This window comes from Ochotona curzoniae, unplaced genomic scaffold (genome assembly GCF_017591425.1).
Source record: "Ochotona curzoniae isolate NIBS_2020 unplaced genomic scaffold, NIBS_Ocur_1.0 scaffold_1852, whole genome shotgun sequence".
Classification (NCBI taxonomy): Eukaryota; Metazoa; Chordata; class Mammalia; order Lagomorpha; family Ochotonidae; genus Ochotona; species Ochotona curzoniae.
The window spans coordinates 10,214,858-10,233,574 of record NW_024467087.1 but is presented as its reverse complement, the minus strand read 5'-3'; the positions used below and the strand labels follow the sequence as shown (position 1 = coordinate 10,233,574).

At 42.0% G+C, this 18,717-nt stretch overlaps 1 protein-coding gene across 5 annotated transcripts in view; it reads right to left on the bottom strand.

Annotated features, from left to right (window-relative positions):
* Positions 1-4,256: 4,256 nt before the first annotated feature.
* Positions 4,257-18,717, bottom strand: part of ARHGEF6 (Rac/Cdc42 guanine nucleotide exchange factor 6) — a 103,906-nt gene continuing 89,445 nt past the window's right edge. For 2 of the 5 annotated variants that reach the window (XM_040999425.1, XM_040999424.1), the window contains exons 15-22: positions 17,641-17,783; positions 16,500-16,625; positions 14,972-14,992; positions 13,436-13,529; positions 12,099-12,176; positions 9,806-9,905; positions 7,555-7,609; positions 4,257-6,517 (exon numbers count right to left, since the gene is read on the bottom strand). In XM_040999425.1, coding sequence (XP_040855359.1) covers positions 6,377-6,517; positions 7,555-7,609; positions 9,806-9,905; positions 12,099-12,176; positions 13,436-13,529; positions 14,972-14,992; positions 16,500-16,625; positions 17,641-17,783 — 758 coding nt within the window. In that variant the 3' untranslated portion in view covers positions 4,257-6,376. Of the gene's footprint in view, positions 6,518-7,554; positions 7,610-9,805; positions 9,906-12,086; positions 12,177-13,435; positions 13,530-14,971; positions 14,993-16,499; positions 16,638-17,640; positions 17,784-18,717 lie in introns of all 5 variants that reach the window. The other 3 variants (XM_040999422.1, XM_040999423.1, XM_040999426.1) reach the window with 3 other exon arrangements.

Here is an 18,717-nt window from a genome sequence, read left to right as displayed (position 1 = left end):
ACTTGTACCTTTGTGATGCTAACACCATGCTTTTAGCCCTCAACTGTCCCCCACATTTTGCCTGCATTTCCATATCAGTCACCTGGGTCTTCAAATCTGACACAAGCAAATGGAGCTCTTGGTCTTGCTCCACACGCAATGAGATCTACTCTCAGTATTGTCCAGTTCATTAAATGGCATCCTTCTCTGTCCTGTTTCTCAAGTCAGAAAGCTGGTTTGATTTCTCACTATCCTCAGACCCCATTGCCAATCCCATCAGCCTATGCATGTCAGCCCTATTTCTTAAATATTTCTTAAATAAATCCAACTTTTTTCTCTACTGCCACTGTGATAGCCCAACTACCATCATCTCTATTCTAGAATGCTACACCAGCCTCCCAGACTCCCTCCACTACATTTACTCCCTTCTATTCATTCTCTATGTACATCCAGAGAGAATTCATAAATACAATTATTGATTTCATTATCCCCTGTTTCTTGTTGATATTAGGGGAAAAGTCAAAACAATTAACTTAGTTCATTCCCTGCCAATACCTTTCTCAGTTTCTTATATTTTAGTTTTAAATTGAATTCTCTTTTCTCTTCTTCAAAGACCCATTCCGTTCTTCCACTGCACCTTGTAATTGTTATGGTTGAGGTTTCTCCATCTATGCTGTGAGCTTCCTGAGAACCTAGACCTCATCTCATTCATTGTAAAACCTTCAGTGGTTACCAAAGACCCTGCTCCGTGTTGATTGAAGCAAAAAAATGTTGGTACTGTAAAGACTCTCATTCTGTCAAAACTATCCCCATGGTAAAATGCCCTCATGTCACGGGGAGGGGTGAATTATAGTACAAAGGAAAACAGATAGTATATTTTCAGTTGCAAAATGGTAGATGACATTTGCTCCAAACTCAAGCCATTTGTGTTGGGTTTTTTTTTGTAAATGTTTATTAATTTCTTTTCATCCTTTTGAAAATCTGAATCAGGGAGAGAGAGAGCAAGAGAATGAGAAAGAGAGAGAGAGAAACCAGGACAGATTGAAGGATCTGTTCGGTTCACTTCCCTGGTGTCTGCAACAGCCATGACTAGGCCAGATCAAAGCCATGAGTTTAGAATTCCATTTGGGTTTTCCATGTGGGTGACAAGGGTTCAAGCAGTTGAGCATCCGCTCTCTTTCAGAGTTCATTAACAGGAAGCTGTATTAAAAGGGGAACTGTGATATGGGATATGGACATCCTAACCAGCAGATTAACGTGTGCCACCACAATGCCCACTCCACCACTTGACCATTATCAAATTAAGTTCAATAAAAGATAAGGACTCAAGCTCATTTCTGATCAACCTGTAATATTCTGATTATAAAGTATCCAATTTAATTTCATCTCTAAAAATGTTTCACTAGTAGCTGGGATGGTGGTATAGTAGGCTAAGCTTCTGCCTTGAGCTCCTAGCATCTCTTATGGGCTCCAGCTTGAGTCCTGCTTGATCAATTTTCCATCCAACTTCATGCTTATGGCCTGAAAAGGCAGAAAGAAGACCCATACACTTGGGCCCCTGAACTCAGGAGGGAAACTCATAAGATTCTGGCTCCTAGCTTTGGTGCAACCCGGCTCTAGCCATTGTGGCTATTTGAGGAGTGAGTCAGCAAATGGAAGATCTCTGTTTCTCTCTGCTTCTCCTTCTTACCGTATAACCCTGTATTTCCAATACAAATAAATCTTCCAAAAAACAACTCATTTCCAAATTCCTTCTAAGGTGAGGGGAGGAATCCTTGAAATATCTGGTAATTTTTATTTCTAAATAAAGAGAAAATGAATGAAAGATAAGCAATATTGTCTCTGTTATCTGATGACTAGAAAATATTAATAGCATGCTCTAGCAAACTGGCAGCACAAGGGTGCCACTCAAAGAGAAACACCAGCAAGACACTCAGGCTTTGGGAAGGAACACATTTTGTATTATATTCAATCATTGCCATGGGGCCTGCCAGCATTGGGTTATCTGCTGCACTGCCTCAGGCTTGCAAGGTAGTCTGAAGTACCTGGAGATGCAGAAACAAGGAACTAAGAATGATTTTTTTGTATATTATTTTCCTCTGTAAGCCAAGTCCCCATTTAAACAAGTCCAAACCAGAAACATCAGCCAGTTCTAGTCAGATACAGTCTTCACTGTTACAAACTTTGTAATGATAAGAAAATCCTCAGGTCCTTACTATCCTCATCTGTAGAGTGGGAATGAGAATAGCTACTTTGCAAGAGTTGGGACTATTTGAAGAGATTGTTATAGAATGGCCCTGGCAGAGTGTGCTGTTTTGTGCACTTATGTGGGTCACCACCCCCAGCACACCAGTGGGGCAAGTGGACAGGATGGAATTTAAAAGTGGTAGGAAAAAAGAAGGTCTGGCAGCCCTGGTGCATAGAAGATCACATCAATGTGAAGCAACATGAAAGAAAAAGTGAGATTCCATTGTGAAAGCACACATGTACTGTACTACAACAGATCTGCGTCTAAAAAAGATCCCTTGTTACAGTAGCCAAGGAGACTTGAGGTTCTATGGGCTTGAGGAGTTCTACAGTTATGTATTAAAAAAAAGAAAAGCTTAAACTTTATTTGAAAAGGAGAGAGAGAATCTCCTTCCCACTGGCTCACTTCCCTTACATTCACAATAGCCTGGGTGGGACCAAGTCAAAACTAATGAACTACATCCGTGGGTGGCAGGGACCCAACCAGCTGAGGTATCACCAGATGCCTCCCAGGGTGTGCATTAATGGAAAGCTAGAATAGAAATTGGAGTTTGCAATCAAACCTGATACTCTGATATGGGATGCAAGCATCCCAGGCAGCATCTCAACTGCTGTGTTAAACACCTGTACCAGGAACACTTCTTTAGAGACTGTGATCAGACAGGCCACTGTGGTGTAGTGAGTAAAGCTTCCCATGTGATGCCAGAAACCCATACAGAAACTGGATCAAGTCCCGTCTGCTCTATTTCCCATCCGGCTCTCTGCTAATGTACCTGGGGAAGCATTCAAAAATGACTCAAGTGCACACACGGGAGACCTGGAAGACACTCCTAGCGCCTACCTTTGGAGCGGTCCGGCTCCAGCTGTTGCAGCTATTTGGATAATGAGTCAGAGGACAGATTCTCCCCCCACCCCCCCGTCTCTCTCTCGTAAATAAGTAGAAATATGCTACAGAGACTACAATCTCAGTGGGACCTACTACTGCCTCTCACCCACAAAGCTTGATGAACCCACTGGCACGAATAGCACAGAACCCACAAATGTGACTTTGGAACTGCTTGCCAGCCCTCATGCCCCAAGAAGAGAACTTCTTTATAAACTTAGCCTTCCGAGCCTTCTTTGGAGAACTGGGAATGTGTCTAGGAGAACCTATGTTGTGTCTAGAACTCTGGCTACAATATAGTCTTGGAAATTTACTTTTTATCCCTTATGTTTTCAAGGCAAACCATCAAAAGGATAGAGATGATGTTCAGCAGATATTTTCATTCTGACTTCTGACATCAACATTCTGACTATGCCCAATAAGACTAACCATCGAGGGACCAGACTGAGCAAGAGAATAGACATAGAACAGCGTATATTTACAGAGACAATGCATGCCACTCACACATTAACTCCAGCATTTTTTAAAGGTCAAGATATGAGAGCAATCTATATATTCATCAACAGATGAATAAAGAAAATGTGATACATATAGATATCTACATCTATATCTGAATGTATATATATATGTGTATATATGTGTATATATACATATAATGGAATATTACTCCATCTTTAGAAACAAGCAAATCTTACCATTTGTATAACATGGCTGAGCCTAGAGGATATCATGCTGAGTGAAGTAAGTTAGGCAAGCAAACACTGTAGGAGCTCTCTTTACATGAAATCTAAAAAAATCAGATTCATAGAAATAGAGAGTAGATTGGTGGTTATCAGGGTCTGTGTGAGGGGGAGTAGATGCGGAAGGGAGAGACTTTGGTCAAATGTGTACAGGTTTCAGTTTGACTAGAAGAGTAAGTTCTGATGAGCTATTGCATACTATGATGATTGCAATTAATGAAAAGTATTACACATATCAAAAAAGCAAGCAGAGATGTCAAAGCTCTCCTCACAAGTGAATAAAATAATTAGGCAGATCTGATCATTCCACCATGCATTCATGCATTGAAATATATTGTAGCCAGCACATACATACAATTAGCATTAGCCAATTAAAATTTAAAATGTCACAGGAAACAAAGGACATATTTTAAAAAGCACAGTTTATTTTATTTATTGAAAATGTCCATTTTAAAAGTTCAAAATAAAAACAAGTTAGAAAATTTTGAGCTCATGTAAGAAGGGGCATGACAGAAAGAGAACTGAAAGCCTCTAAGGGCAGCGGTTGAGAATGACAGAGTAACAGAAACCCATGAACGGAGTATTGTAAACCACACAGCTATGGAGACATTGCTCTCAGGTTAACATGGCTTCATTTCCTTTATATTATTGTTTAGTGTGTAAGAGCAGACACCACTGTGCGCAAGCTTCATTACCCAGAGTGCCAAAGCCTCTTGTCAGAAGGGCCAAGTCCCCAAAACATGCATATGTACACATCATTCTAAAATAAAGATCTTTCAACATCTTAAGCAATCAACTCAAAATATCTTGTCATCACACACACACACACACACACGCACGCGTGCGCGTTTCCTAAGGGTACAGTATGCACATTTACTGCAAGGCATTAAGTAACCACAGCCAGGGGAAATGCAAAGACCTATGTTGTTATAATTTTTAGGTGAAGGATATCAGTCCCAAACTTCTGTGCCAAAAAAAAGAACAGCCATTCCTAGAAATCTTGTGTCTAGGGTTCCCAAAGGTGCCTTGTGACGGGTGATGATTCAGGAATCATCCACTTCCTTCGGGTGGTGCAATGCCTGCTGTGCAGCAAGCAGACCACAGACCTGTACCATGTGGCTTGGAGATCTAGAGACCTCAGTACCAGAGAGGAAAAAAAGGCTCCTCTGCTAGCTGAGGATTCCAAGTTTCGTGTTTGGTTTCTAAACATTTGCAAAATCCGCATTACAGACACCCACCAGTGTATCTGGAAGACAATTTTCATCAACCAACTGGCCTTTGCCTCTGCTTCCAGTGTCACAGCCCGTGGTGGCCTGTCTTAAGAGGAGGGAAGGCCAAGTGCTAGAACTTTGGGTTAACTTTCCTTTGCGCCAAATTTGGATGTGTATGGTTCTGTTCACTCATCCAATCAGGAATTTGAGTAAACCAGTTGCAAATACTCAGCTCTGCTAGTAGCCAGAACAGAGACCGTTCTCTTATACAAACCAAACCAACAGCACATTTTTTGCAAATAATGCTTAGAGTCCTATTGAAAGACATGGATGAGTATGATTCACATAGCATAAATGAGAGTAATAGTGTGCATGAGAGCTGTCAGAAGAGCACAATATCTTCTCAGTGCAGAGTGCTTTGAAGGCTGAAATGTCACAGCTTGAAAATGCAATGTAAAGTAACTGCTTGCAGCCTAATTACACTTTTAAAAAAGGAAACAAAGAGCATACAAGTTTACATATCATTTGGTACAGTTGACTAAAAGCACTGGGGAAACAGAAAACGTACACTGTGGGCAGGAGGCTAGGTGGAACTTATCATGCGCCAGGAGAAGATGGGCAGCTTCACTGCAGAAGGGAAGGATTGTCCAATGGATTGGGTGATGGCACAAAAGACCAGCGCCTGCCTCCTTCAGCTAAGCCATGCGCCAACACAACAGGAATAAAGGTGCTGCTATTTTCTTGATTTTAGAGACAACAAAGAGTAATAACTGTAAGTGGTGTGCTTGATTGAGGGTGGTGCATGACAGTTTAGGGGAGCATAGCTGGCTCACTGGGCAATTGTTCATCTTTCACCCTACTCTAGTCACGGCTCTGGGAGCTCTGCCTTCAGCATGTTGGATACTGAGAGGCTAGCAGGTACAGGAAAGCGCTGGCTAGGGGAAGGTAGGTTTCACACTAAATAAGCCATGGCCAGCTGCTTCGCGGCAGCAAGCAGCGCAATGAGCACAGCTCAGGGCATTGCTCTTGTAGAGGCACTGTGAACCGAAGGCCATCTGAGGACCACTTAAGGTGTTTGCCTGCATGAGCTTTCTTTTCTCCTTCAATGGGAAAGACTGGAGTCACTTCTACCTTCATTTTCTGCTTTTTTTTTTTCCCTGTTGGAAAATTAAACGACCAATAGTCAAACATGAAATGAGAGGGAGAAAGGTTCAAATGCAAACTAAAAGCCAAAAAAGTGAGCAAACTGAGTCAAATTCTTTGACCAGACATTTCAAGATGCCCTGAAAGCACGTCCTCTCCATGCGCAGGGAGGCTTATGGAAGAAGCGACGTCTTGCTACCGGACTCAGCTCGCATGCACTCATCGGTTTGCTTCAACAGCCTCCGAACCAGCTTTTCTAGGTCCCTCCGTGACTTCAGTTCTTCTTCTAGGCATTGCTTCATTCTTTTATTCTCCTACAATAGCAAAAGACATGTTGGTTCCTAGAGTGGGCCTGTCCCATGGTTCCTCCTGTTCATCTTGCCCAAACACTTTTCCCTCAATTTCTAAGAAGCTCTTAATTTTCTCACCTCTCTCTGATTGACGTTGAAACCACTTCCCTGAAATACAAGCATTCTCTAAAGCTTTGACGCCATCTGGTTCTTTTCTAATTTAACTACTTTTACTTGGTGCCTCTTGCCTTTTGGGCCAAGTGTCTGTTAACCTCTCAAATATCTGTTGCTAACCTCATCTTCTGGGCCCATAATCTCAAATGGCAGTTCAGTATTTCCAACCATAACTGCGTAACTTACAACCATGTCAACTCATTAAGTCCTAGAAGTGACCACAACCTCTCCCTTGCCACCCGCAACCTTTCCCTCTCCTTTCGTTCCTGGTCTCTGTGAAGCACACCATCACACCCACCTTGATATTCAAGGAAGAGACTGCACTCGATCTGTTGCCCTGTCTTAACCACAACATCATGTCATCATATTCTATAGGTTTAAATTTCATAGGCTACCTTCTATTCTTTCTATTAATTCTCCTCTGGCACCTCCTTGGCCTGCATCTTGTAAGAACCTGAGGACTTCTGTTCCCCCTGAGTTTCATTAGAACCTCCTAAGGGGTCTTCCCTGGCATCTCCCCCTCTCATCCCTCCCTCACCCTGTGACCAGGGTTAGTCATGCAGTAAGTGAAGTGTGTATCCCATCTGCAGAGGAGCCCTCAAGCAATGTTTTAGGGTTCTCTTTACAATTACACACCAACAGATGATTTTGCCTTTAAGAAAATGAGGTCAGAGAACAGGCAAGTTGTTAATTCCACATAGAGCCTGCTCCACAAGTACATAAGCAAACTGCGGAAATGGAAACAGTCCTATGGTAAAATCAATGAAGTGCGCCCTAATAACAAAAGCATCCCCCTCACTACCTTGTCTTTGGAACCTTCCCTGATAGCATCTATCTGTGTGGGGCAAGGAAGAGGCAGTGAGAAAATGAAATTGATGTTGTATTACCTGTTTCAGTTCTTTGACCTCATCCTTCAGAGCATAAACAGTATCGACAAGGCTCCTAGAATATAAAGTTGAAATTCAGGGATGGCTGGTGGGCACTGAAGTGTTGTATAAAAGCAGCTTGATACAAATACTAATCCTAAAAAGCAGTGCACTTTCTAGCTGAGCAGATGGTAGTCCTCCCAGTGGTCCTCACGTCCTTTATTTTCATGGCAGAACATTTCCACCATGCTGCCCATTTCAAGCCCCTGTCATTGTCTCTCCACAATTCCCTGCTCCTTTGATACTCACTTCCCAGTTTGTGTGAGAACAAGATAAAATGCAAGAGCCCATCACAACATTTTTTCCATGTTATAGAGGAATAATTTGATGACTAAGGATTGTATAGGGGTGGGTAAGTAAGATGCCCATGGGACAGTGTAGTGCCTGGGTTCCCCTGACTGGCGGAGGTACACGCTGGGAGGCAGCAGACAAAGGCCCTTGCCATTGGGTCTTTGCTTCCCTATGTGAGAGATCTGGATTTGGAGATCTGGATTTGGAGATTTGGAGTGGAGATCTCAACTGAAGAAGCTCCATCTCAGCCCTAGCCAGTGTGGGCATGTGGGGAGTGTACCAGCAAAAAGTAGGTTCTCTCTCTCATAACTAAATAATCTTTGAAATAATTTATTTTAGGGTGTACAACACAAGCTTTATATACATGTGCATGCGTATATATACTGTGAAATGATTACCCCTATTAAGGTAATCAATTCATTAACTCAAGTAGCTGCCATTCTGAGTGTCTGTATGTGTATGTGTGTTGTGAACACTTATGACTGCTTTCTTAGCAAATTTCGAGCACACAGCACCATGGTAACCATTGCCACCATGCTGTACATTAGCTCTCCTGAACTCATTCATCCTGCAGAAGTGAAACTTTAAAGGTGCTGATTAACATCTCTCTGTGTGGTCCTGTATGATTTTTGTAATCACCATTCTAACTCTCTGATCCTGTGAGTTCAAATTTTTAAAGCTCTCATCATGCAGTTTTGATATCCCTAGCTGTAGCACAGGAGTGAGCAGCAATGAACACACACTACGAAGCATTCCCAAGCTATTCTATGATGTCTGTGCCGTGGTACTGCCCTTCTCATTTATCTGGCACCACATAACACAAAGGCGGGGATATTATTTCTGGAAAATTTCATACATCACCAAAGAAAGCAGGTGAAGGATTCTGGCTGGGTTTTAGGAAAGTCTTTTTTGTTTCTGGCTCTTTCTCTGGGCAAGGAGTTTAGAGATTTTGGTTCCAGCTTCAATTCTGTCACTTACTAATGTGCTAGCCTTAGAAAACTTCTTCCCGTATTATTCTGTCTTGGTCTTAGTGAAACGAAAATATAAAGACATTTCGGAGAAATTCACATAGCTGTAAGAATAATAATCAGCAGTACTATTGTTGAGTGCAGTCTGTAACTAGCAATTCATCTGCTCACACAGTAACCCTGCTAGCCCCTCTCCTTTTCTAGTTGAGAAAAATGAGGTGCAGGAATAGGCTCCAGGTCCCACAGCTAATGATTAGAAGCACTCAGAGTTGAGTCACACCTCTTCTTCTCTTGAGGCCAAGTTCCTTACCATTTATTTTGTAGTGTCACTTCTTATAGCAGATATAAAAATGCATTAAAAGTGCCCAGCCCTTTGAAATGTGCTGTCCTATGCAAATCCAGGTCTGACTTCAGAGATGACTCAAGAAGAAGCACATGAGCTATTTGGCCCCTCTTTGTTTCGTTTATGAGCCATGGGCTATTTAAGCCATCCCCGCCTTTAGTCACCACTCACTACTCTGCAAAGGGAGGCCAAAGACATCATTTTCCCTACTCCTTAGCTTCTTCAGCAGCAGTAAGATTTCCAGTGAGGTCAAGTTTGTGAAACTCCAGCACCTAAGTGTGACCAAGTCCATCAGACACAATTTTGGAAAGGAAAAGGTGTGCCATGGCCTTGCCAGGCATCTCTTAAATCTGTCGAGAGTGCCAGTATTCCACATGTCATTAAGCAACTTACTGCATGGGGGAAGTGGCTGCAGGACAGCCAGCATGTGCACTTGCTCCCCAGAGCTCTGGCCCCTCCACCCCTCCTGCCTCTTCCATGTGTTGGGAAGGCAGCTCTCCTCAGGACTCACCACTGGTTGTACAGCAAAGCACGTCCCACCACCACATTGCTGGGCCAGATTTTGCCAGCCTGCAGACACAGTGAGAAAGGTTTAGCCCACCCAACTCACTTTTCTTCGATGATGGTCTGCCCGTTGCTTCTGGTTTCTTCAATGATGAGCTTCTCTTCCTCTGGTAGCAGGACTTGTGGAACAGAATCTTTGCGAGCACCTACAAAACAGCATTGCAGCAGGAACAGGGAGGGAGAGTTACTACTTAGCATCAGTGCTGGCTGTGTACTCCTTCCCAACATGCTTATGGAGGGACCTCGGTTCCCAGCATGTTGCTAGCCTACACCCAGGGGGCAGTCACCCGACACTCTCTAACTCATCTTCCTAACAGGGGCAACTCTAAAAGGCCAAATGTATTTTGTCATGGTAGTGGGGGTGGGCAGACATTTTGTATTCACAGAATTAATATGAAAAGGCCACTGTAATCACTGTCCTCCATAAAGATCCCTACATCTTCCTGTTTTGCCTCCCCAAAGCAAGCAGCTGAGCAGTGACTGCTGTATTTTTGCACATCTCCAGAGAATGACACACAGCATCCTTTGCTGTGCTGTTTGGGTAATTGTTGTAAGTCAGATGGAGAGCAACATTGTACTGGGACACATGTGCTTTGAAGGGCTTTGGGAGTTTCGTTGAGGCACATTCATTCTCTGCAGCATCCTCCAAGTTACTTAAATCCCTTTGGGGTAGAGTTTCAGGATGGAGTTAGGAAGATACTACACCAGCAGTCAAGTTACAGATGTTCCTGAGTGCTCAAACTATATCCAAGCTCTGTGACAGAAGTGTGACAGGAGGTGACACAGCAACAAGCAAAACAGATTCCCTGAACCCGGAACTTCCCCCCTCACTCTGGACACTTCCCTTCCAAGTTCAAGTATTTAATCTGGTCTCCCTCAGCCACTGGCCTCCTGTCTCTTAGGTCAAATTCCCTCAAAGGTGTGCATACTCAATAACTTCACTTGCTCACCTCCTCTTTCCTGAGATAGGACATGTTTCCTCTTTCTCCAGGACCCACACATCCTAGAGGCTTTATAAGGCGACAGCAGATTGAATGGCCAACTCAAAGCAGCAAGTGCCAAGAGCCACTAGTTTAGGGAACCAGGCTTCTGGCTGCAGAAAGGAGTTGGCAGCACACTGTAATGCTAAAAGGCCTGCTGTGTGTATTAGATGCTTCCTAGGTGTGAAAGTGAGCGTTGGGAGCAGAAGGAAAAGGGTGACTGTCCAGGCTCATCTCTTGCCTGTGTCTCTGAGTAGATCCATCAGCTCTGTCCAGGTCAAAAAGACACCAGGTGAGTGCCAGTAATGGCAAATTTAATATGAGGGCTGTTTCCTATGATGCCTCTTTGTCTCCCTCTTCTCACTGTTTCACATGATAAAAACGCCCCCCAATTTCTTCCCCTTCTGGTCCTCGGAGTGGGGCATACCCAGAGCCTTGGCCAGGTTTTGTCCAGGAAGTAGAAAGATGTGGCAGTCCTCCCTCCTAGTCAAATGCATGGCCTCTCACATGGAATTTTTTCCTTGTAACAGCCTTGGAGGTGTGTCACTGCTAAGGGACATATCTAAAGGCAGTCCCTTTGAGAAATGCCTTCCCATACCGCAGTGGTCAGGGGCTGTCCAAAAACAGAGCATTTATTTTTTTTATGCAGATGCAAAAAAACTCACAGAAAAGATCTTGAACGGTAATAACAACGGGGGAGAAAAGACATCATCTGCTTTTGAAAAGCAAAAGAAGAAATCAGAATACATTAGCTTGCTTTCAGTTTGTAGCCTGAAAGATTTTCTGAGATTTACCCTCATCCTAACAGCACCACAAAAAACTGCATCCATTTTGAACAGTGCATGCTATGCAGCTAGTCTCCAGCTTTTCAAGGCAACTTTGAAACTTGAGTTTGGTGCAACATTGTTCACTTAAATATGTAGCTGATCAAAGATAGTATTTTGACTTCCTTTCCAAATCTGCCTATAAGAGATTAGCATCAGTTCGCAGACACAGGAACTCTCTGAGCTCTTTAATTCCTAACTAGTCTTGGTGAAGGTATCTGTGCACTTCAAAGGAGATGAGTTTTTAGATTTTTTTTTTTCATTTCTATCACCTCCAGCTTTTTTAGTCTTACATCTTTTTCTCTCTGGGTGAAGAGCAACAGTAAGTAAACAAACTGCTTAGAAGCTTAAAACCGCCTTATCTGAAAGATGCAGTCCTGCACCGCTCCTCTGCGCCAAGTCACCTGCCCTCCACGCCCTGCAACCCATGTGCTTTGCTTTTCTCTCTAAGAGGCAGTGAGCAATGCGGAAGAAACACCACATGTTAGATAAGGCACTTTGGTGGGGGTGGGGAGGTACCTACTTGAGCCATGGCCTGGTTGAAGATTGGCACTGGTGCAATAGGCTTCAATCACTTTAAGAATCTGAGCATCCTCTTCCAGAGCAGCCGTACCTGTTGAACAATAATGAGATTTCAAGCATAGGTATTGCTGGATCCTCAAAATGACGCAGTGGGTACCAGGCCCAGGAACTGCCTTGTCTATCCAATGATGTTTCTGGAAGGCAGGAGAATGAACTGTGCAATCCTCATGCTGGAGAAGAGCACTAGCAGCCCTGTGAAGCTCTAGGACCAGCCTGCACGGGTTCGGCCCCATGATGGGTGTGTTCCAGAAGCCCAGTGCTCACGAATGAGGGATTATGTCAGGTATCTCTCGGAGGCTGAGAGCACAATACTGACCTAGGTGTTGGCTTCAGTTTTTATCCAACACGCTACAACCTTGACTTCCTCTAAACCTCAGGATCACCATCTCCAGGACACTTTCTATCATGAAACTCACTTGTCTTCCAAACAGCCATTGAGTCTCTGATTGTCCCTCCACCATCCTTAATCCTCCCAAACTTATTGTTGAACTGACTGAAGGACAGCAGTCTGGAAACACACTGATGGGCTCACCCAGTGTGGAGTGGAGAACAGGCCTTGCAGAAACTGGAGTTGCGAAAAATCTAACCAGACTGTTTTCAACTGAGACATACTGGTCTATCATCTCTTTGTAAAACATTACTTACTCCTTCAACTGTATCGCAAAGTACCTTGGTTGCATCTTATAGCCAAACACTAGGGGACTCCCAAAAGTTCATGGGAGGAAAAAAGAATGAAAAGGTAAGTATATTCAGTATAAAAAATTGAGAGCATGCAAAACTTTTCACAATATGTAATTTCATGAACTTTTGGAAGTGCTCTCATATATACAGTTCAGCTGGCTAATGACTGCAGCTTGTGTCTAAACTAATTCAGATTTCCAGATGCTAGTAGGCTGATTCTTGAACTAAACTGGGCACATCACTAAGCAGTAGACTCCAAAAAAGACTCCAGCTGTTCAGGCAATCTCTGACCAGGGAAATATCTCAGGCATGAGAAACTAAGAGGAAAGAAATGGTATCCACAACAAACAGGTCTCTTGATTTGGTCTAAACCAGCTGGGGCAAAATGTTGAACTTGAGTCTCAGACAGATGATGTCTGACTAAGATAACATGACAGGCAGTACGAGCCAGCGTACTCAAAATCTTAAAAGTGACCAAACCTATGGCTGCTTTTTTTTTTTTTTAATGTAACAGATGATGCCAAAACATACTGATGTAATTGTTTGCTTGGAAAATATTCTTATGTCTGCTCATCCACACATATTGTTCAAAAAGTACAAAGCACATACTTTTCCTGATTACATATTCCTCCTCTGATGGTTTTCTCTCAGTCTTCCTTTTATGAAGAAACTTCTTCATCGTTTTGGGGCTTTTACTAGACTCCTGTAAGCACAGAAATATTTATATCTATATATACATATATTTACTGAATTTGAATTTTCGCTCAAGAGCAAATGAAACAGAGCATATGAAATGCGATGCCTCTGTCTTATTTTGACAGTCTCAGAAGTACTTCAAATTTCAATGCAATACACAATTTTTAAAACATGGCTCCTATGAAGGCTAAAAGGTGAAATGAAACAGAGGCAATGGCACTCTCCTGCCAACTGTCATAGGGCTGGGCAGGAAAATGGAATGTGCCCCCGAAATTTCACAGATGTGCCAGGAGGTCAAATATCATTAGGGGACCACCTGCAGAGATAGTAATGGAGGTCAACCCTAAGCAACATGCTTCCCTTGGTTTATAATCCCTAAAGAAGTTAGGTAATAACAATACCTAACAATGCAGCATATTTCTCTTTTCAAACAAAAATCTGAATTATTTAAATAACTTTTCTTTAAAAGCAAGCTCACAAAGAAGCGTATAACTTCCATTTGTCTGTAGAGAAAATCAAAGTAGAAAGATTATTATTTTTTTTTTACAGAGAGCCAAATCCTTTTCTGATAATAATTGGGATAAAGAGTAACATACTCATGGCCAAGCTTAACTGCGTGTGAATAAAACCATTTTTTAAAGAAACAGATTTGTTTATTTTGAAACAGTTACAGAGGGGAGACATACAGACAAATGGGCATTGGGAAAGATAGCTTCCATCTGCTGATTTACTCTCCATGTGGCCCCAAGAAGCAGGGCTGGGCCAGGCTGAAGCCAGGAGCCTCATTTGTATCTCCCACATGGGCAGCTGGTGTGGAAACACTCGGGCCACCTTCCACAGCTTTTCCCAGGCCATTGGCAGGGAGCTGGGTTGGAAGTGGATCAACTGGGACACAAAGCAGCAACATGGGATGGCAGCAACACAGACAGCAGCCTCACCTACTATGCGACAACACCACTGGCCACAAAAGCCAAATTTTGAATTAGTCAATAAAGGACGTGCCAAATATTGAATTTACTTTTGTTACATAACCTTTGTCAATATCCAAGTAACTAGATTAGATAGATTTGGAGAAAAACCTCCTCAGGATCATTTTACCCCAATCTTATATATGTAAAATCAGTATCTTAATTAAAACAAACTATTTGAGGTCTTTCACTTAGCCATAGTGTTCCACTAAGACTCGAAAATCACATGCGGAAAAACAACAGGACAATAGAAAGCAAGAAAAGTGGCATTTTAAGGCCTTATTAGGTGAAATTTTCACACATATTTCACAGGAGCCTCCTCTGGGAAGAAAGTACTTACATGTCAGAATTCTATCTTCATTTTTTAAGCCACCATGTATAACAAGGAACAAAGCAAGCATAAAGGAAAGTTTCATTCAGCAATAGCTATTGCACAGTATGATGATGTCACTGTAAGCCAAAGACATTATTCTACCCTTACCTTTAAGATATAAGACATCCTCTAAAATGAATATGTAAAGAAAGAGAAGATGAGCGTGAGAGATCGATGGTTATGACCAAATCCATTTATCAATAATTCTAAAACAATATTTGAAATGTTAGTGTTATCATAAATTACAAAGAAAGAATATCATCCCATTTCCCACATTAGTTTCAGATGCCCTCTCGTCATGCAAAAGCCCAAGGAATACAGTTCTGTGTGGAATTACAAATGCTGAAAATAACTTAAATACACACCACGTCATCAGAATATATTAATCATTCTCTGCCCTCAGCAGAAACAAAGTGACCGTGCCTTGGTTTTAATAGATTAGTTATGTGAAGGATTAAGTTGACTTTACCCTTCAAAGCGCACCTTCACTTGCTCCTAGCAACTGACAATTACAAATTATCCACCATTTTAGAAAGGACCAAGGTAACTATAAAGTGGAACTCCTAGTTTAGGTTACCAAAGAAGAAACTGGGTGATTGCAGGAATTGCAAGTCAGTTTCCAAAGCGAATCTGTGGGAATGTGTCCCAGCCAAATTCTGAACTGAGGTGCATAATAAAGATTCCATTCAAGGGTTATTTCTCCTACCACATCGACTTGAAAGAATCAAAGATTCCTTTAGTGTTCAAATACTGGACTATTTTTACTACACCAAACTTTGGTGACAAAAATGAACTGAAACAGAAGCGTGGTAGTGTAAATGAAAACACCCTCAAAATTGAGCAAAGTCTGCAGCACTCAAAACACATTCGATACAGAAATATATGTTGTCTCTGCACCACCGTTCTAGTCTCCTGTCACAAGCTTAATGCTCATTCAACAAGACCCATTTAAAGAAAAGTCACAACTTACTAAGCATCCTTCCTGAAATATGAAACGATGATAAACAGACTCAGGGGGAAAAAACAATCACTGTGAGTACAAAAATCAGAGTGCCCAGTGACTGCTATCTCCTGACTGCAAGTGCAAGGGGGAAAGAAGCTCTGAAATCCCTAACTTACCCAAATATCAAATATCCTTTAAGATCCTTGCAGAAAAACTTCAAGACATTCCTCTCATCAAATTCTTTACCCTTCCCAGCTAGAGCAAATAGCTTTCATACTTTGAGTTCACGTCTTGGTTCCATATACTTTATACTGATCTGGTCTAATAAACCAAAAATGATGCAAAATGTTGAGTTGAGTCTACTTAGTTGAAGATTCAACTCAAATGAAGAGCTCTTGTTCATGACATGTGTGTCTGGCTAACTAATTCAAAGAACGATCGCCACCATCACAAAAGTAAAGCAGAGGCATGCTTGGACAACTCGGTAGTGTTTAGTGCCTAGTCTGCAAATATTTTCAGATGGCCAACGGGGAAATGAAAAACCAACAAACAAAAATCACTGAGTTTAGCAATTCAAGACTAACTGGCATAAATCACTTCTCATTAGATCTAGCACATTCCCACTGAACTATTTGTAAAACTTTATGATATTAGCTCATCAAAAGCATTTTATACCACATGTAACAAGATTACCTCTTTATAACCTAGAGCTGCTGATGGTCTAAGTGGAGGTGCAGGTCGCAGACAACTTAAACTCCATGGTTTTATAATTTGAGGAGGCTCCAAGGGTCCCCGGGGCTGTCCAGTAGAGCTAAAAGACTGGGAAAATGTCTGATGAGATATTGGCAATCTGCCATCTGAACCCGACCTCGTGCCACACAGTGAGAGAACAATAGTTTTATGGATCAACAAAACCAGCTGGAGAAAGGGAAAAATGAACAGAGTCTCCAGTCTGAGAACTAGTGTTTCTCAGTTAACATTATGGGGTCTCAGGAACAACAAAAATTGACTCAGCATCTTAGGATTCTGTCCTGTGTTCTAGTATTTCGCGAAAGTCAGATATTTTCCCTCTGTAGCACAGGGAAGTGTAATGATAGTCTTGAGTTCAGTGATATGTTTGCCACTCTGTTCAAATAGGTTGCTTCATCAAACTCTGCCAAGTGAAGTAACTACTAGTCACTGGAGAAGCCAAGATTTAAACCTGATCTGATGCCAAAGTCCATGTTCTTCCAACCACAATGCATAGTTCAGTGCCAGAAGTTTGGGTGCTACATGCTTGCGTGTTAAAAGACAACATAGCGTATCTTCCTTTCCACTCAGCAAGTACAGTAAAATCTCATCAATTCAAATTATATGAATTCTAAATTCAGGAAAACACAGAAGACAATGCTGACAGTATGCCTTTGAAGATGATTACTGAGCAAGTGTGATAGCATGAGCGAGATTACATGGAGGTGTTTAAATTCTTAAAGAAGGAGACTATTTGCTCTAACTTAATACATTATTAATACGAGAGTAATGATTGCTAATTAAATCAAGTCTTTGCCGTTAAAACATCTTAGCAAGACTTCCGGTTAGAAACGCTCTAGCAGTTAGTTGGAGTGTTTGAATAGCGCTGAACAAAATTGCATACCTCTAAGTGAAACATTTTATTAATTTTAACAGGCCTCACCTTGAGAAATCAGAATTAGTGAGGTTTAACTGTACTTCAGATTCTACAAATACAGACTCCCAAAAAAACTAAGGGTGTGCTTGCGGATTCTTGTTAAGTCTTCAGCAGGTGAAACTCTATGAAAGACTCAATAACCCCTAGATAGAACAAGCGGTTACTTACCGAATGAGCACTACATGATGATGATGTCTTGGACAATGAACTGCAGGAAGCAGGTCCTCTGATCAGTCTGCTCAGCTGATCCAACCATTCCTGGAAGTCCTGGTTGTTGTTGCAATGGACCACAAGTCTATCTATCATGGTGCCTGGATCACCCAAAAATGAGCATTTGAAAACCAAAGGCAAGGATAACTTTGGGCCTATCTCATTTGTAAATGCACTCCACACAACTAGGACTTGGGTATCTTTTTTCAGGGGTCATGATCACCCATTGGATAACCATTTGCAACATTACTGCAAAGAACAGAGAAGTCCTGTAGCAACAGAATAAACAGAGGTTTATGTATGGTTTTAAACTACCCTCGATTTCCACTGATTACAGGATCCTTAAAGTAGTGGGAAACTTCACTAGAAACAAATTCTCAGTCTCAAACTTCAATCACATCTAGTGCATAGTTTAAAATGAATGTATTCTGCTAATTCTCCCCAGTATCAAAGTTGGAACAAGAACTGACTGCTCCTGATTATGGTATATGGTCAAACACCACATCCTGGGCTTCTTACAGGGAAAGAAGAGGGTACAGCTTAAAGGGACCATTATTCCAGTCTTGGCCATCGAACCGTATCAGTGCAAAGTGCAGTCATGACATGTAAATCATAAGGTCTGGCGAAATGGCCCACAGGCCAGAGTGTCAGGGAGGATTATGAAAACTGAGAATTGGGCTCAGTTTGTGAAGCAAGTTTCATGGCTTTATAACACTTCTTAGAAGCACAACAAAATCTTAATAATTCATAGGTTGATGATAAGATTACTGATAATAGCCCACATCTTTAGCTCCTCTGCCACCAGGGAATTGATGACAGAGGGCCAGAAAGCTACATTCCCATCAGTCCATCTTTTATTGCCTCAGCTCTCACAAGTAACTCGTATGTAAGAGAAGATTGAACCTAATGGCAAACCTGAGTCTTTTAAATGACCAGGAGCCTTCTCTGTTCTCTCACCGGGTCGTAATTATTCCAGAAAATGGAATATACTTGTTCATGTCCACGTAAAACTTGCTTATGGGTGATATGACAGAA